Source organism: Bos mutus, chromosome 15, assembly GCF_027580195.1.
Source record: "Bos mutus isolate GX-2022 chromosome 15, NWIPB_WYAK_1.1, whole genome shotgun sequence".
Taxonomy (NCBI): domain Eukaryota; kingdom Metazoa; phylum Chordata; class Mammalia; order Artiodactyla; family Bovidae; genus Bos; species Bos mutus.
The window spans coordinates 51,401,387-51,421,343 of record NC_091631.1 but is presented as its reverse complement, the minus strand read 5'-3'; the positions used below and the strand labels follow the sequence as shown (position 1 = coordinate 51,421,343).

The following is a 19,957-nucleotide window of genomic DNA, read 5'->3' as shown; positions in this document are numbered from 1 at the left end:
CTGCAGGGGAGGAGAGAGAGGAGGAGAGCAGAGAGGCTAGTTAGTGAAGCTAAGGATACCCTCAGCGTCCACCAAGGCTGCAAGCCGGCGCTCATTCATAAGACGCTGGAGCACCAGCCATTCAGTAAGTACTGCTGAGCACTGACTATACACCAGGCACTGGCAAGGATGAGTAAGAGACAGTTCCCACCTTGCAGATGCTTCCAGCCTAGCACAGGGACGGCAAAATGTTGAAACGGCTCATTCTCCACACCAAGCCAAGTCCAAAGCCGTGGTCCACTCCCAGGCATCCATAGTATGAGAGAGACACTGACATTGCTTAGATAAGGGATGTTTATTCAGCACCTATTAGATGCAAAGATGTTCACACCCAGTCCCCCAGTCCATCTTTATAATCCTGAGAGGGGATGCCATGGTGTTACAGAAATTAAAATGGAGGAAGTCTTGTTCAGGCTTGAGAAGCAGGAGAGCAGGCCTCTGACCTCCCTGGACACTGCCCAGATTCTGTGCCTGCCTAGAAACACAACTAGTCAGGCAACATTTTAGATAAGAAAGGGTGTGGGTCTTGGAATTCTTGAGCACTTGGAGGGCAGGCCAACCCCCTGGGGTCTAACAAAATCTTATGACTCACAATGTGAAACAAATGGTATTATAAAAACGTTAAAGGAAACCCAGAGCTGCATTTTTATGCAAACTGATGATGATATCACTTTGCGGCCCAGGATTATAAGCAGGAACCCCCAAACTGCAATTTGCAGTCTCACCTATGGAGTGGACACGTTGCCCAGGACCTTTTCCTAATTGGGACTCCAGATTGCTGTTACTTGGGACTTCCCAGCATGCTGTTTTAAGTCTGAATGTTGGTCGGCCCAATATGGTGGTGTGTGTGCTGCTGTTATTACTGTTTAGCTGCTAAATCATGTCGACTCTTTGTGACCTCATGGACTACAGCCCACCAGGCTCCTCTGTCCATAGGATTTCCCAGGCAAGAATACTGGAGTGGGTGGCCATTTCCTTCTCCAGGGGAGTCTTCCTGACCCAGGGATGGAACCTCTGTCTCCTGCATTGCAGGTGGGTTCTTTAACACTGAGCCACCAGGGAAGCCTGTACATGCTGTTCCTCTTCTCTGTTGTTTCTCTTTCTCTTTTCTTTTAATGATTGTATATTGAAATTAAGTTAAATAATTCTCTATTAAATATTGAAGTCATGTATTTGTATGTAATGAGTGGTTTCTTTTGTTAACAAATCCTTCAAACCTAAAATAAAGTAAAACTTTTGGCAAAACATATGGCCTCTTTTTTATCATTCCCTTTTGGAGGCTAAGCACAGTTACGTGATTTGCCTGAGATGACAGAGCTAATAAGCTACAGAACTGGAATCTGAACCCAGTGCTCTCAACAGGATCTTAGCACGCTTTCTAACACACCAGAGCCAAAAGGTAAAAGGTCTGAGACCATGTTCTAAGAGGAAGGGCTCCCAAAGTGGGATGCTGCCTGGACGAGAGAAGCTGCAGAAGACCTTGGGAGCCATCTTCCCCTCCGGAGATCAATTTGGAAAATGTGTTGTCCCAAGGGATGGGATGAGGACTGGTGTCACCATGAGTAGATCAATCCAAGCTTAGGAATAACAGATATCACCGCCTCCCTCAGGTTCTAAAACCATCCCTGACACACCGACTATGGAATTCCCTTCCCCTCTCTGGTCATCCATTCCTTCACTCATAAAATGGAGGGGGGATCCATGAGACTACAAAGATCCCATGAGTCTCTGACATATCGCCATTGCAACACTCGATCACACAGGTGAACATGCTCACGACAGCAGCTACCTGACAATGTCAAGGCCACCCGGCATGCACAGCTGTCTGCAACACTCAGCCCAGCACAGGACTCGGTCTTGCCTGCCATTGTGGGAAACAGCCCTGCATGATGGAATCAGGACCTTCCCCCCTACCAAGGAGCCTGCCTCCTTAGGAAGGGCCACCTCTCAGCAGGTGGAGGCAAACCCAGAGCAAGAGGGGCCCAGTCCCAGGTCTCCAGCTGGAAGCCACTCCTTCTCTACCAGGAAGATCAAGGAGCAACCAAACTATTCCGCTGCTTGTTTAAAGAACGTTGCAGGGGACCCAACTTGACCTCAATTTCCACAACTTTATCAGGAGGGGGAGGGCCTGCATCCAGACCATATTAATATTCTCAGCTTAACTCTGAGCCGAGCCTCCAGGGAGAATATACCAGGCAGCTCATTGAGGAAGGCCATTAAGGCTCATTGGTCAGAGCAATTCACATCAGCTCATAAAAAGCCGTGATGAAGCCATTAGCAGCAGAGCTGGAAAACACATCCCTGGGCTCCTTGCTGCGGTGTCAGGGGCATCCTCTCAGCAGCAAATGCATTTGCTGTCCCCACCCAGCACTGCACCCTTATTGGCTACAGGGGAGCAACGGGATGAGGGGGAACTGGGAAGCACAGCTTCCCTACCCACGTCCTCTCACTGCCTCCACTGTATCAGTCCTGGGGGTGGTGGCCAAGCAAGTCTGCTCTGTGCAAGAGGAAAGGGACTCTCAGAAGCCTGTCCAATTCACAGGGGCTTGGGTGTTCTCCAAGGCCATGAAATCATTCCATTCGCAAGTAAGCAGGCTAAGGCTTGGGAAGTTTCTTCTCCGATCCACTCTCCCCAGATTCCCAGAAGCCTGCTCACCTTCCAAAGGTTTCTTTACTGACATTCGATCAACAATTATTCACTAAGCACCTTCTTCCTGCCAGGCCCTGTTGTAAGCCCTTTACTTGTATGACCTCTTTTCATCCTCCCAACAACCCTATGAGGGAGATACTGTTATTATTCCAGTTCACAGATGAGGAAACTAAGGCACTGAGAGATCAAAGCAACTTTCCCAAGACCACACGACTGGTAACCAAGGGCTCCGGGTGCAGATGAAGCAACTGAGTCCAGAGTCTGATTTCTTAACCCTCAGATGATGGTAACCAGTGCAACAATAAAGAGGGGGCTTATACCATTCTGGAAAAAAAAAAAAAACCACCTGGCCACCAACTTCCCTATTCAGCTGACCACGAGCAAGATTTATACATCTGCACACCTGTATGCACACACGCACACACATCCTGGGAGAGGGGCCCCTGTCAGACTCAACACTTCAGACAACGCTCAGCCTGTGGGAACAGGAACATCACTCTCGAGTTCTGGGTACTTCCTGAGACAACCTAGTTAATCAGACACACTCACCATGGCAGCTTTATGGATTTTGGAAGCCAAAATCCATCAAGAAACAGAAAGACTCTACATTATGCCTGACAAATGGACTTAGGAAGCTGAGAAAGATCTCTGACAGAGAGGAACTCAGGAACTGTCTGATTTAAGGGGCCGGGTAAGAAAATATTTAAGGATCTGTATGATGCAGCCCTCAGTGATAAGACCAACTGCAATAATACTAGCAACCATGGATTTCACTAACTGCGGGCCAGGCTGGGTGCTCTCACTTAACCTCATGACTCTCTTAGGTGATGTTGTAATTCCCATTGCTGTTGTTTAGCTGCTAAGTCGTGTCCGACTCTTTGTGACCACATGGACTGTAGTCTGCCAGTCTCCTCTGTCCATGGGATTTCCCAGGCAAGAATACTGGAGGGGGTTCCCATTCCCTTCTCCAGGGGATCCTCCCCACCCAGGGGTCAAACCTGCATCTCCTACATTGGCAGGTGGATTCTTTACCACTGTGACACCTGAGAAATATTCCCATTGCACCGATAAGGAAATTAAGACTCCAAGAAGTTAAGTAACTCACACAATGTAACCCAGAGTGTAAGTGTTGGAGGTGGGCTGGGACCCAACTTTGCCTGACTTCAGAGCCTGGGAAGGAAACTGCTGTATTGTAGGAAACATGCTGAAGACAAGAGGAATCAAGCCACAGCATCTGGTTTTCCAGGCTGGGTATCCCTCCCCATCCTTTCTTCCCTCCCAAACCTACCCTAAATACACATTCCTAGTCTCCTCATCCCTGCCTGCAGATACAGCCCCTGGCCCAGGCTTCCCTTGGCTCCAGGCTTCTGGAAGGAGCATCAGCCACAATAGCAACAGCCTTCCTGCCCTCTGGGCCTTGGATCCTGCCAGAGCCAAGGACGTGGGGTTCTCAGGAACTACAAATGGGTGGATGTAATTGATGAATGGACTGGGATTGTCCAGCCACCTGTCAGGGCTGAAGAAACAGCAGATTGATAGCAAAAGGTGAGTAGCCTCATATTTCTCCCACCCTGGGATGTGAGCCGCTGTCTTCCGAGTCTGGGGGAGCTGGGGAGGATTAGACAAACCATTCATTTCTGCTTACGGCTCTGACAGTGCATTGCCATTATGAAGCATCACCCTCAGGTGTAAAACAATAGCATTTTGCACTTACGTCGGGTTCATATTTTACCATCACAAGGCACCTGTCAGCCCAGAATGCAGAAGCCCTTAAATAAACATTAATTCAGCCTCACCCCATCTGCCAAAAGAAAGGAGTAAGCAAATCTATAAAGGGGAAACTGAGGCACTAACTCCCTCAAGTCTCCACCACGTGCCCAGATGGTGGCGGGCACATGGGACAGTGAGCAGCCACAGGAGCAATGAGCACACTCAGTCACCATCCATGGGAAGGGCAGTAGCGAGGGCCTGGGGGCCTTGACCCCACCTCACAGAGTCTGGAGAGGATTTGATGGTGGTGGCTTTCCCTCCTTCTCAGGCTCCTGTTTGAATCTTCAGAGCAGTGACAGAGCCCCAGCCAGCTCTGGGGAGCACAGAAGTGTGGGACAATAGTCTGAGACCTGGGACAAGTCTTCACTCCTGGGGCTCATTGCTGAAGTGCTGTGTGACCTCAGGTAAACCACTTAGCCTTTCTGACCCTCCAATGTCCTCATTCACAAAAGGGGGAGGACTGTACTATCTTACCTGTCCTCCAGGTGAGACAGAACGTGAAAGTAATGGTTCCACATAATGAGGATGCAGGACTAGGAGGGATGGGATTGTTATTAGCTTTGAGTTCCAGAGATTCTCCGAGAAGACCAGGGAGATGAAAAATACAGCAAAGGGTGGCTGGGGCCCAGCTCCCTTCTGCAGCTCTGCATTTGTGGGTGACTCCATCGCCCTCCAACAATCTCCTCTCCCAGGTCCTTCCTGACTCGGGGCCAGGAGACACTTACTCCTTCAGGAGTTCTTTACCCAGCACCAGCCATGTGCGCAACAGGACCCTAGGTGTGGTGAAAAGCATCAAACTCCAGAGAACGTTCCCGCCCCCTCCCCCCCACCACCACCATTCAAAAGCCTGCAGAGGAGACAGGAGCAGGAAAAGGGTTAACCCACTGCCCAGGGCAGAGTCTGCAGAAGGGCTCAGAGCCTTTCTCTAATTTCATTTTGGCTGTACACCTACTCCCCGAAGGCTCCCTCTGGCTGATGGGACAGAGCTCTCAAAACAAAGGAGACTAACATTGACTGAGTGCCTACTGTTTGCTTCAGGGCATTCTCTCACGGAATCCCCACGCAGAGGTACAAGGTGGGCCCTGGGGATCTCATCCCATGTGCACACCATCACTTAGTCGTGCCCCACTCTCTGCAACCCCAGACTGGAGCCCGCCAGGCTGCTCTGTCCATGGGATTTCCCAGGCAAGAATGCCGGCGCAGGCTGCCATTCCCTCCTCCAGGGGCTCTTCCTGACCCAGGGATCGAATCCCCATCACCTGCGCTGGCAGGCGGGTTCTTTACCACTGAGCCCGCTGGGAAACCCAAGTCTCATCCTACAAGTGAGGAAAAAGATGGTAGAGCCAGGAGGCCACCAAGCCAACCCTCAGTCAAGGTCTGCCTGGCTCCCAATCCTAAGACTTTTTCCAACATGACGCTGAAGAGTTCAAGGTTTGAGGCCTTATGAGAATTCTCTCTTTCATTGCTCCTCTGGAAGCCGGTCCTAATTTGGAAAGCAAATCCTTGGACAGGAAACTCCGATTTTCCCCTTAAATCTCAGCCATCTCCCCCGGCTCTTTCTTTCCTCTGCAGACAGAACCAGGCAGATTTACAGAGAGAATGAGAGGAGGGGGAAACACTTCATAAATAAAGAGAGAGAGATCAGATCAACAGCAAAGCTTCTTCTGGTCAAAGGGGGAAATGGATTTTTAATAGAAAATGGAAGTTATGGGCTTGGTTGTGATGTGACAGACGCCCAGACTTAAACCCATTTAATCTTCTCCGCCGGTTAACATTGAGCACCACCCCGATGCCGCGTTTCATAAAACAAGCTCCAAATGGCTGGGAGATTAGAAATGTAGAAATAGCACAGCAATATTTTTAAACCAGAAATCGCCCCAGGCATTTGGGCTGCCCCAGGGTCACCCCTGAAACCTAAATATCCATCGTATCAACTCGTCCGCCTGCCCTATGCTGTCTGGCCATTGGGATTAGTTTGGCGAAGGAAACTCAACACGCACGCAGTCGACACCCAGGGGCCCCCACCCCACCTGCCTGACTTGGGATGGAGGTGTCTGGCCAGCTGAGGCTTCCTCCAGGTGCACACTGAATGGTCCCCATGTCATCATCTCCAATCATCGTAAATGACAACCCGAGGGGACTGACATATTAACGCCCTACCACCTCCACTGGGAGAAGTGAGTCATTATTTTTTTTCTCTTCCTTTACAATATTTACCCTTCTCTTTCACTGCATATTTCATCCAGGAGCATCTGCCGATTCTGGGGCCCCTGCCACCTGCCACCCCCCACCCCAAGAGACGGACAAGAACCCCCAAGGGGTATCCAGACCTGGGCACAGGCAGTGGGGCTGGACAGGAGTAGGGAGGAGAGGAGTGGGCAGGGCTTCTCCGCAGGACTGTGAGCTGCCTTGCTCACCACTCTGTCCCCTGGGCCGAGCGCAGCACTAGGCACGTAGCACAGAGGTTAAACACCCAGACTCTGATGCCCTTTGCTCTTCCCCCTGACAAGCACTGTAACCTCAGGCAAGATGACCTCACCTCTCTCTGCACCTTGGTTTTCTCATCTATAAAATGGGGGTGACCATATCTACTTCAGGGGTTGTTAGAATTAGATGAGTTAATATGTAAGTGGTATAGGTAACCACCTAAGTGTTCACTGCTGTTGTATTATCACGAGAGTGAGCAGACAGGAAGTATTTGTGGAATAAATATCCCTCAGCAAATACTTACCTCTCACCAACAATGATGGTGACAACTTCAGACAGTATCTCCAACATTATTATGTGTCAGAACCACCTGGATAGCTTGTTACACATGCGCATCCTTAGATACCAGATCCACCATGTCTGTTAAAGGGCCAGGGAACTCCATTTCTGAGGCAGGTGGTCCTCTGTCTACACTCACAATAATGCTCCATAGACCTGCCATACTGTATTTCTACCCACTCTCCCAACAACAGGCTGTTCTCCTGGGCTTGGTTGACAGGATCTTAGCCCTGCATTAATTTCCTTAATTTGGCGATCAAGTTAATAAAATAATAACGGTGTGATCGATAGACAGGCCATTGCCATACCCACATCTACCGCAGCTCCCCCGGCCTCACACAGAGCTGTTGTTTTAATGCAGATGTGGCCCCATGAGGTTTCTTGGATTAATTTGCAAGGTTGATTACTCTGCTGCAGCTCCACACAAAGGTTTTCATAAAAGAGATGTATCATTTGTCTTCACTCTGTTCTTGTTCCATAGTTGGAAAAACAGATCTCAGAGAGGACCAACCAGTGGGGCTTCAGCTCAACCACCATGTCTATCCAAAGCTCAGGTAAGGACCAGAGAGACAAGGTCCAGCCCACCGTCAGAAAACCCCCCATACTATATTCACACCTTGGAGACAACCTGAGCTTAGACCCTGAGGCAGAGAAGGGCCAGTCTCCCCAGACAGCATCTGAGCACTGATACTTTTCTGGGACAGAATGGTGCAGCTGGGACCAAGTCCCATACCCTCTGTCCCCAAACCTGGCATTCCCGCTTCATCTCTATCCTCACCATCATCATGGTCACCATTGCCTTTTTTTTTTTTTTTTTTTAGCATTTATTGTGTGCCAGGCACTGTGAGAAGGCCCTTCCTTGCATCATGGCGCTACAAGCACCCTCTAATGGGGCTACTGCCCAAGACCCCATTTTACAGCTCAGACAACAGGGTCTTTGAGAGATCAAGTAATTTCCTCAGTAGCACAGCCAGGGCTGGCAGAGCGGCATTTCAAACTACCTTACACCAGCTGCATTTCTCAAAGGGAGCACTGCATTCTACTCTCAGAATGTCTCCAAGATGTGATCATCCTTACATGGGGGTTTTCTGATGAATGAGAGCCATTTGGGGGATGACAATTCTGAATTATTTGGGGCTGCCCCAGGCATCAGACATTTCATCCCTAATCATCCCTCCCCACCCCCCACTATATACTCCCTACCCTCGTCACTATAACAACCCCAAAGTATCTCCAACTTCCAAACAGCCCTAAGAAAGCAGTATCACCCCAATGAGAAGCAATGCCCCAAGGCCCAAGTGGCCACCTCTGTCATCAGAAACATGGGGTTTTTTTCTTTCCCCCTTAGGATTCTTAGCACAAACATAGGTCCTATAACCAGCAATCAGAAAGCTCTGCGATCCAGTAAAGATCCTTCAACCTACAAGGCCCCTCACCATCAGCTCCATATGGAACTCCAGGAGGAGTTATGAGCAACAGCTGACAGTCAAACAGACTCTAATCTTCCAGCCCCTCCTGGACAGGGCCTGTCAAAAGAAGACCCCTTGTGGCCAGAAAGGTCTTTCCCAGGAGTCAGCTCAGACAGCACAGTTGTCCCCAGAGATTCCTAGATTTAGACTGTTCACGCTGGAGGGATTTAAGAGATTATTTTGTCCAATCTCCTCCATTTACAGATGGGGAGAGCGAGGCCTAGAGAGTCATACACTCCCAGATACACAGCTGGCCAGAGTCCTGGCTGGGACCCAAGCCCTGTCTCCACCGATCTTGCAGTTCTGGCTGCTCCAGCAACCCAGGCATGGAGGGCATCATGGAGAAAGGAAGCCACAGCACAGGAGCGAGCGTTAGAGGGGCCAGGGCTGCTGGTCGGCTGCCTAGAGGAGAGGGCTCAGGTGCGCAGGACATCTGCGTACTAGTGGTCAGTGTGCCCATGTAGAAGAGGATCCATAGATCCTGCCTCCATGTGGCCTAAAAGGTAGGAGCAAGAGTCAGCGAGTAGGAGGTCAGGGCCAAAACAGAACTGGCTGATCACAAGGGTGAGCTCTGTATACTCAGAGATGTCTGGCGGGGAATGGGGTGCCTTGAAAGGAAGGAGTTCCCTGTGACTGGAAGTGCTGGAGCAGAGGAGGAACACCGCTGGGGGGAAAGTGCAGAGGGGATCAGGCAGCTGGTGAGGGGATGAATTCAGTGTCCCTGAACGTGACTTCCAACCTGGAAGACTTGGACCCATGGCAGTCACACCTTCAAGGCAGGTCCCCCGTCCTTCTCCTCACCCATGGCTCTGGGAGGCCTCTCCAGATACCAGATACAAGGTGACCATGGCCCTGACTCAGCTGGGTTCTCAGGGTCTGTTGCTGTTCAGTTGCTCAGGCGTATCCGATGCTTTGCGGCCCCATGGACTGCAGCACACCAGGCCCAGTCCGTCTCCCAGAGTCTGCTCACACTCATGTCCATTGAGTCAGTGATGCCATCCAAGCATCTCATCCTCTGTCACCCCTTTCTCCTCCTGCCCTCAATCTTTCCCAGCACAGGAGTCTTTTCCAATGAGTCAGCTCAGGGCCTGGATTCCAGTAATTGCCGTGACCTCAAACAAGGTCACACAAGATGGGACCCTGTGCCTACTCTCCTTCCCACACACACACACACACACAAGTGTGGATTCCCAGCAGGGAAAATACCCTCAAGGGAACGTCCAGAGGACTACGGAGTAAACAGACGTCTAAGCACCTAGGGATGGAGGAGAGGTAAGCTCCTTCCACACCCCCGGGCACTGGGGCCACAGGGAATCTGCCAAGACTGCTCCATGAAGATAGTTGCCAGCCCTGCTGGGTCTCATTGGCTGTTCCCCACACTGATGAAAAGGCTAGAAAATTCTCCATATGTGGGGCGCCCAGGAAGGGGGAGACAGCCACACACAGCTGTGAGACCTTTGCTGTTCCTGTATGATGAGATGACAGTAATTATACCTCACGTTTCGGCAGAGCATTTATAAGGCTGAAACTGGTCTGCTGTGGTTTTTCACACGTGTGTGTTTATATGTGGCCCTCGTCAGCTTACAGGGGATTGTCGCATGCTCTACAGTTGTATGGCTTTCATCCTTCTTGTGCCCAGGCAATAACCAACCCCGGGGGGATGATCAGGACCGGGATTATTTTGCCCATTTTACAGATTAGGAAGTAGAGGGACATGAACTATTAGGTGACGTGCCTAAATTAGGCTGAGCTTAGTTTTCTAGGTTTATGAATAACGCTTCTTCACAGACACACACAGAGTTTAACGGAGATGCAACCAGCCTTTGAATAACTGTTCTTAATGAAGATGGTGACCTTGGAAACCGTCAACACAAGCATCAAGGAGAGCAAGGGCATGGGGAAGTGGGGTGGGAGGTAGCTGAACGGATGAGGGGAGAGCAGCTGAATGGCAGCGGTGGTGCCCAAGGCCAATGCTATTCACGCTAAAGTAGCGCGGGACAAACATCTGTTAAACAGGGCACAACCGGCTGTGCCACAGCCCCACCCCCCACTCACGGAACCGCAGGCCACAACCTGCCATGAGCAGCACGTGACCTCTGGGCCATTGGCTGCTTCCCTGCGACTGTCTGGGTGATGGAGAGAGGAGTGCTCTGGGGATCCCCAACATCTAGGGCTGTCAGGTGTGTCCTCTATACATGAAACTACCTGAAAAACAGTGAAATCCATCCAGCTACAAGGTGTGGGGGGTGGCTCACCCTGAGCAGCACATTTACACAGGTTTATGGCATTAAATCCAGGCTAGTTCTTACTCCGTCCAATCACAGTCAAGATTTACCAGCCAACCCCAACCTTCCTCAGACAAGTATGAGACTGGCCTTTGCCTCACCCTCAAGTCCAGATCTGGAGCCCATCTGCGCCCTCACCCTTTCCACAGCTGCCACCAGTTGCGGCTGGGGAATGGGAGTGTGCTGGACACCCTGCTCCCAGGGAAACCCAGGTGCCTGCATGGCCCCAGCTACCTGGCTGAGGATGGATCCTGCCAGCTACCCAACTGATAGACGGTAGAAGGAAGCTGTGATGTTCCCTGCCCTGGCCACCACTCAGTCTTCTTACTGCTACAAAGTCTAAGTCAGTTGGCTTGGCCAAAACTGTGGCTCATTAGTACAACTGACAGAACCTAATAATCAAGCAGGAGATGTGGGTTTGAATCCCTGGGTGGGAAAGATCCCCAGATCCCCTGGAGAAGGAAATGGCAACCCACTCCAGTATTCTTAGCTGGGAAATTTCATGCACAGAGGAGCCTGGTGGGCTACAGAACAGTCAGACTCGACTTAGTGGCTAAATAGCAGCAATGGTGGGCTGGGGGTGAAAGTAGTGCAGAAAAATAGAAGAGGTCTAAGCTTTACTGAGAATCAGTTATATTCTAGCTATGCTGTATACATCATCTCCTTTAATCCCATTTCAGAGCCGGAGAAAGTGAGGCTCAGAGGCCCAATGTCCCCTATTAAGGGCAGAACAAGGATGTGAATGAAGGGTTTGCCTTGATTCAGAATATCCACTACACCATCGAGTTGAAATCTCATTTTTCTTTACAATTTTGATATACAAAATGCTCTGGTTGGAAGAATTGAGGGATGGGAGCTTGAAGCTCTGCCCACTGGCCTTCTCTCCCTCTAGCCGTCCCCTGAGGCTCCACCCCACATCTTAGGGCTCCACCCCCACCTTCTTCAGAAATGTCTGTGGGACCAGAGCCCTCCCAGATCACTGCCAGCGTCTGACTCTTTGCAACCCCACGACTGCAGCCTGCCAGGCTCCTCTGTCCATGGGATTCTCCAGGCAAGAATACTGGAGTGGGTTGCCATTTCCTCCTCCAGGGGATCTTCCCGATTTCCCAACCCAGGAATTGAACCCTCATCTCCTGCAATGGCAGGCACATTCTTTACCACTGAGCCACCGGGGAAGCCCCTCCCAGATCATTAGATGTGCAGAAAAGCACTCTGGGAGGCCTTGGAGCTGCACTTGCCAGGGTGGGATTTGCCCAGGGCCCTGGAAGTGCAGACAGAATCATTCTCGAGGCCGCCTCCCTACCTCGGACATCCCAGCTGACTCTGTGGGAAGGAGCACAGTAGCTGCCACAAACTGTTGGCTCTTCAAGCATTACTCCCAGCTCTTTATTCATCAGTCCTCTGACCACAGCGCCTGCCTTCCTACTGCCCCCCACTCCAACCACTGCATGTGACAGAAGGCACCTTAACAAAGGGAGAAGAGGAGGCTGGGGCCTCTTCCTCTCAGAGGCCACAACCTCCTCCCACACTGGACACTGACGAACCAAGAGGGCGTAAGGGCATTTTGTCTCACTTGATACTCCCTTCCCATCAGCTGCAGCTTCTCCACCTACTGACCACAGCCCTAAGCTGCCTCCATCCTGAGGGTGCACACACCAGAAGGTGAATGTTGGTGCTGGATTCCCATGGCTGGTGTGCCCCTCTCTCCTTTCTGCAGCACAGGTGGGACAACCCACACCCCAAGTCTGGTCCGCCTTTAGGCATCTCTGCCACTGTCACACATTCCATCCCCGTTGCAAGCTCGAGGGCCTGCCTTGCCAGGAGGAGGACTCAGTGCTAAACCCCTGGGGGGCTAAAACTTGGAAGAAAGAAGCACCCCTGAAAACATCCTCCTTCTCCCACTCTTGCCCCACTCCCACTCCACCCAAGGAAAGAAGTCACTGCCTGGCTTCTACTGAGGCCAAGATCAAGATGCTATCAAGATGCTACCCGAGGCTCCTGGCCTGGCTAGGTGAGCATGCAAATCTGTATGCAAATTACATGCAAATCCAGGGCTTGCCCTTGGGTCCCTGGCACCCTGCCATGTCTGCTGCCTGTGGCTCACCCCATTCAGGCACCTGGGTGCTGTCTAGAATCTACTGAGCTAGGGGCTGAGAAAGCACTTTGGAAGCAGGGGGCTTTTCTTCTTGACTGCTTCCAGTGCCCCCAAGAAACACCTCCTCCAGGATCACGTGGGAGGGGAGAGTCTCTCCCAGCCTGGTACCCATTCCCCTGAAAAAAAAAAAGAAAAGAAAGCTCTCTGAACATCCACCCTCCCTTCAACTCATCCATAAATAAAATCATCCTTCATCAGGCTGAGCAGGGGACCAAGCAAGTTACAAGAATGGAATCTCCAAAGACCAGGAGCAAGTAAGGGGGCCACGAAGTCTGCACCCCTCTGTTAAAAGCCCACAGAGTTACCCTGTGTCCGGATACTCCTAGTCAGCCTGTTGGTGGGGATGGGCTTGCTTCTTTAGCAAAGCATCGCTGGGCCAACCCCCACCCCTGCCGCCATTTGCTTGCCCACCTCCTCTTCATTCCTCAATCTGAGAAAAATAAGCCTCTTCAGCCAGTCTCCTGGGATCTGCTCAACTTAAGCGCTGCCTTTGGGTCAACTGCTTACTTGCTTTTTGTTTCTAATTGAGCTCCCCAGTCTGCTGCAGAAATACATTCAAGGCAGCTGACTTTGATGCCCAGAAATACGAAACATCTGAAAGGTTTGTCAGGCATCATGACAACCCCATTCTCCCCCTATGTTATGCAGGCACCCAGGGCTTCTCTGCCTACCTACCCTCTCCCCAATGCCCATGGGTCCTTCACCTGCTTCCCCGAAGTTGTGTTTGCCAGGTCGAGATTTTAAAAACACACTCGCTGAGCGCCCCCCCTCCTGCCTTTAATTAGACTCTGAACAGAGTGTTAGAGATTTTTCTTAATGGTTTGACGAAGCCTTTTAATTTGGTCTTCTCAAGAGAGAGGAACCATGAGTCCCCATCCAAGAGGTTGGGGTGGGAAATGAAAAAAATCAATGCAACCCATTATTTTGGCTTTTAGAAAACAGGAATTTTAGTGCCGGGGAAGCTTGTTCTTTTGCACAGTAAAAATGCAAATGCAGGCAACACAGATGCTGGCACGCTGGATGGAACAACAGAGAGCGTCTCACTGGGGTTCATCTGGCTGCCCAAACCTGGATGCGTTTGGCAATAATAAGGTAGTTATTGGAGACTTGATAACCGATTATTAAAACACCTTCCCACTTTAGTTCTGGGCAATCAGTCTGAAGCTCAGGCTTCATCAAAAAAAAAAAAAAAAAGGTATTTCAAGAGGAATGGAAATAACAGAAGCTTAAAACACATTCAATAACTGCTTAATTCCATCCAGAGGACGCTTCAGCTCATCTTGTTTTCTCCTCTCTCTCTCCCTGCCTCCTCCCGCTCCTCACAGATGGACGTACAAATTATTGCAAGAGGATATTGTTTTCTGTAACAGGCTCGAACATTCACATTTACATTTTCCTTGGTGCCGCGGGGGTGACTGGCAACGGGAGAGAAAAATACACCAAACCCCATCTTCGCTGCTCTCGCCTCCTCAACATCTCCCCCAGCCGCCTCCGCCACCCCCACCACCTTGCCACCCCAAGCAGAACAGGCCCCCGGGACCAGCCTGGCACCTAAGATCCAATTAAGGCACGAAGGAAGAGAAAGGCCTGTCTGGCAAGTCGCCCTGGCGCCCAACACAGACGCTGGAGCCTCTGAATGGCAGGGGCACCCGGGGCTCTGCAGATCCAAAGGCCACGTAGGTGTCGCCTCACCTGGCACCTCCAGCCTCCCACAGGCCCAAGGCCAGAGCGACTTCCTTCTCTGCTGGGAAAAGATTTTGCCCCTCGGGCTGTCCTGCCGCCTCCTGGGCCTTTCTCCGCCCCCACCCCCATCTTCCCCTTCCCTATCAAATAGCTTGGGCTTCATTTATTAATGCCCGCCTTCTGAAGGGGGGAGGGGAGAGCCCGTCAGGTATTCGCTAAGGGGCCTCGTCTTTGGGGATCGGCTACGCGGGAAGAGGTCTCCAGGAGCGGCGGGGGCCTGGGGGCGTGTGTGGACCGAGCTGGGCAACAGTGTGGTAGCTGCTCCGGCCTATGCTTTCTCGTCTGACAAAACGCAAAGGGTGGCGGATGGAGAGAGACCGAGAGAGAGAAAGCTGCTGCTCTTCACCTTATGTATTTTTAATATTAATGTAATTAAAGCTGCGAGCCGAGCCAGCCTGCGGGGGCGGAGGGAGGCAGGAAGAGCCTGGGGAGAGGGAGACTGGGGGGTGGGGGGGCGCGGTTGAACCACAGGCAGGCTTCTGGCTCCATTGAGGTGATGTGAGAGGGTGCTGTGCAGGGGGCAAGGGGTTAATCAATCTAGACCAGCCTTGGTGTGTTACCCCATGGACCCCACTGGGTCAGAGAAACTCAACTACTTTGTCCACGGTTCAGAGGCCGCCCCTCGCCCCGCACCCCGGTCTCCAGGCAAACCTCAGCACCATCTCGGCCTTCAATCTGGCTTTGACCCGCGGTATTTACAAATAAGATAAGGGTCACCTTTCTCCCCCAAAGCCACAAGATATTGCACTCAGTTCCCGCAGGTTGCAGACTCCAGACCCCTGGGGCGCGGGCAACGAAGGACTAGAGACCCCTCCGGGAGCGCCAACCCTGGACTGGATTGCCCTTCCCCCATCGCCTAGGGGTCAAGAGTTGCAACTGGGCCATCGCAGCCGCCTGGGCAAAGTAGGGGAGAGGCTGTCCCCCAGGGCGCGAAGGAGAAAAGTTGGAGGGCTGAACAGGTAAAGCTGAGCTCGGAAGAGCGAGCGTGTGTGCTCCGCCGCGCAAGGGCGCGGAGTTCGGCCGCCTCCTCTCCCGCCATCCGCGCGCCTGGGGGCACGTCTTCTGCGAACGCCTGGGAAGTCCGAGCGCCGGGGACGGCCTGATGCCGACTTGGTGCCCAGGTGACTCTGGTCGAAGACGTGTGACCACTTCCAACCCCCAACCCCGGCCGCCTCGAGGATCAGGTGCGCAGAGCCCCAGCAGCAGGTCTGGACATGCCGGACACCTGGACCCACCCCTAGCAACGCCTTCTCTCCAGGGAAAGCGACACGCCCCCCCCCCAACCCAAGACTTGTCCCAGGTCGGCTGACCAGGCGCCGAAGCGTAGAATCTCGCACCTTGGGGCGCGCTGCCCGAGGTGGTCAGGTGGCTTAGCGAAGAAGCCGAGGCTAGTGCCCTGGGGCAGGGGTGGGGGGTGAGACGGGGCTGGGAGAAGGCGACCTCTAGGTTTGGAGAAGAAACTTGGTATCCGAGGGACCTCAAGTCTCGGGACCCCTAGCTCTCCTCGCCCTGCATCCAGCCAGGGCAAGGATAAGCGCCATGCGGTGCGATGCAGGGGGTCTGGGGCGGCGGAGGGGCACCCGGCGGCAGAGGGGAAGTAAGCCGCGGCCCGGTTCCACCAGGACTTCCAGGTGAACCGTCACGGCCGGAGGACCCCTCGACTCGGAGGGCACCCCGGGGTCCCAGCGCCACCCAGCCGCAGGCGGCGGGCAAGGGGCTGGGGGAGGGGTCCGGGCAGAACAGCGGCCCAGCAAGAAGCGGGGAGCTGAGGGGCTCTCTCACCATCACCCCGCCGGGCGCGCCCCCAAAACGGCAGGCGCGGGTGGCTGGCCGAGCGGTCCAGGGCGGACTCTCACCTGGCCGCTCTCCGGATGCCTGCCCCGCCCCCGGTGCCACCCACCCGGGGCCGGGGTGCGTCCCCCAGCCCCGAGTATCTGGAGGCCTCCCACCCAGCCACCCACCCCCGGGCACCCAGCCTCGCCGCCAGCCTCGCGCACCCCGGCCCCGCCGCCTCCGCCGCCCTGAAGCCCGCGCGGGTCTCACCTTTGTGTAAAGAGTCCAGGAGCAGGAGGAAAGTTACCAGCCACATGCCATAAAGAGGCCCTATTCTCCGGGGAGGTGGTCCTGTGGCCGGCCGTGCGGCAGCGCCTCTCCCCCGCTCAGCGCGCTCCCAGCCGCCCGCACTCCGCGCCCCGCTCTCTCCGCTCCTCAGCCCAGCGCTCGGCGGCGGCGGCTCCTCCCTCCTCGGCTCCCTCGCTCCTGTCATCCGCGGGGCTGGGCTAGGCGGCCGCTCTCCCCGCCCCCCCCGCGGCACCCGGGCTGGGGAGCGCCTCGCGAGCCCCGAGCCCAGACGCCCCCTCACCCAGCCCCACAAGCCCAGGCACAGGGGCGAGGGCCCGGACCCCACGACCCGTACCAGGGTTCGCCGTCTGAGAGGCGAGGGGTCCCTGCCACCCACCGGCTCCCAGCCTGCGGTCGCGCACAGGCGTGTGCCATACGTGTGCTAAGAGCCCGCCCTGCCCGGACCAAGGGCGCCCCGGGTCTCCCCAGCTCGGTCACCTGGGGCCACGGCTTCGTGCTTCCTTCCGACTCAGTTTACCACCTGGGTGGGGGAGCCTGATTCTCGGAGTAAAAGCCAGACGAAGACCCTTTGGTGCCGCCCCGGGTGACTGTCCATCTCAGAGCTGAAACCTGCATGCCCTCCCAACCCCTAGTTCCCTCTGCAAGCCTGCCTCGTGGGAAGCCCCAGGTGAGCCCAGACACTCTGGGAATTTTCCTCCCACCACGCACATTGTGATTACTCAGACATTATTTGCAATGAATAGTTTTCATGTCAGCTGCATCTCCTGTATCTTCCTCCTTTATCTTCCTCTATCTCCGCTGCCCCACAGCTTTGTCACTAAGCAGAAACTGGTTTATTCCTTACAGCGATCTGCCTAAAGTTGGCATGGAATTGACTAGGGCTTGAGTGAGGGTATCCGCTCAGTTACAAAATGAATGTTGAGTACACGCTGTGTGCCAGGCAGTGAGTTAGGCACTGGGGCCCAAGGCATTTACTTTTAAAAATACGTTAGCATCTTCATGATATAAAAGTTACCATTTTCTTTCTACGTGGCATTGAGTACATTTGCAGTGTTGTATCACCGTCACACTATTCATTTCCAGAACTTTTCACCATCCAGACGGAAAGGTACCCATTGAACGATAGCTCTGTATTCCCCAGCTCCTGGTAAGCACGAATCTACTTTTCCGTCTCTATGAATTTGCACATGAGTGGAATCGTACAACTTTGTATCTTCTTTCACTTAGCATAATGTCTTTAAGTTTCATCCATGTTGTAACGTGTCAGAATTGTGTTCCTTTTCATAGCTGAATAATATTCCATAGTATATATAGACCGCACTTTGTCTATTCATTTGTCAGTGGATGCTTGTGTTGCCCCCACCCTTTGGCGGCTATGGACAATGCTGCCTTGAACATAGGTGTACAAGTATCTCTTTGAGAGTCTGCTTTCAACTCTTTGGGGAGTGGTAATTGCTGGATCCTATGGTGATTCTATTTTTAACTTTCTGAGGAACTGCCAGGTGCATTTACTTTTGTCCTATAGCGCTTTCAGAGTTTAAAGGGCTCTCACCTGCAATTGCTCCGTGCCATCCTCACAATATTCTTTGAAGCTTTATCACTCCCTTTTAAAACAGGTGAGAAAAATGAGGCTTGGCTTGTTCAAGGTCACCCAGTTTGTATTGCAAGCAAGACCGGAACCCAGGTCTCCTGATTCTGGGGCAGAAGTGCTTGCTCTGCGCGGGGCTGCCTCCTCTGGTGGCCCTACTCCGTGACACCAAGTCACCACTCCACAGAAGATGCTTTTTCTCTAGGTGTTTTGCCCTCTGGAAACACAAGTATAGGCTTCCCAGGTGATGCTAATGGTAAAGAATCTGCCTGCCAATGCAGGAGACCCAAGAGACACAGGTTCCATTCCTGGGTTGGGAAGATCCCCTAGAGGAGGAAATGGCAACCCACTCCAGCAGTCTTGTCTGGAGAATCCCATGGACAGAGGAGGATGGCAGGCTACAGTCCATGAGGTCACAAAGAGTCGGACACAACTGAGTGACTGAACACGCACACAGGTATAGGTCAGAGACGAGGGGCAGACTGCAACAGGTGTTTGAGGTGACACAGCCCGCCCTCCACTTGACAGGTGAGGAAGCTGAGGCCTGGAGCAAGGAAGCGGGGGACCTGCTGGGGGGTCAGGCAGGCAGCCACAGGGCCCAGCAATCTCCAGTCTGCTGGGAGGAAGCGGGGGACCTGCCAGGGGTCAAGCAGGCAGCCACAGAGCCCAGCCATCTCCAGTCTGCTGGCAGAGAGCATCCCTCAGCACTGCCAGCCTGCTGGGCTCATTCGTCTGCCCTGTTCCTCCCCTTCTGAAGGAGACCGTTGCCGACAGGAATCCAGTTATTTAAAACTAAGCCTATTGACCCAGAGCACCTGGTCAGGCCGTGCCTAAAATAAACTGCTAAGTCAGATAGGATGAAAGGGGCTGCTGTCTGTCAGGAGGGGCGGACTCTGAGTGGGGCCTGGGGGTGTCAGCACAGCTGCTCAGGCCCCACATGCTGGAAAGAGAGAGGGGGACCCCCTTCTCTCCATTTACCTGAAGTACCTCCTCTAACCTGAGTGTCCCTTTTATGCAGGTTACACCTGAGGGCCTTTCAGGGACCACAGCAGCCTGTGGAGGGAGTCAAGTGTGACCTGAAGGGTGAAGTCATTTGCTGACTGTCTCCTGAAGAAGCTGTGAGGATATGGGGAGCGGGGGTGGGCAGGTGAGGAGGGCAGACTCCCTCTAGCACAGGAAGCTCTCTCTATATATAATGTGATGGTTAAGAGAGTGGTTTTGAAGCCAGAGCTAAGATCTCAGCCCAACTCTGCCCTCACTAGCTGTCCACCTTTGGGGAATTCATGGGCACTAAGCGCCTGTTCCCTCACCTGTAACATGGGGACAGCCACAGCATCCGCCTCGGAGAGCTATTGTGAGGATTAAATAAGACAAGCCCGGTGGCTGGCATGTAGCAAGCACAGTAAATAC

General features: G+C 53.1%; 1 protein-coding gene across 1 annotated transcript in view; it reads right to left on the bottom strand.

The window, feature by feature from the left end:
* Nucleotides 1-17,106, bottom strand: part of DSCAML1 (DS cell adhesion molecule like 1) — a 369,339-nt gene extending 352,233 nt beyond the window's left edge. Inside the window, exon 1 of the mRNA XM_070383209.1 lies at nt 16,921-17,106. Within this exon, the coding sequence (XP_070239310.1) occupies nt 16,921-16,966 (46 nt within the window). The 5' untranslated portion in view covers nt 16,967-17,106. The remainder of the gene's footprint in view (nt 1-16,920) is intronic.
* Nucleotides 17,107-19,957: the final 2,851 nt, after the last annotated feature.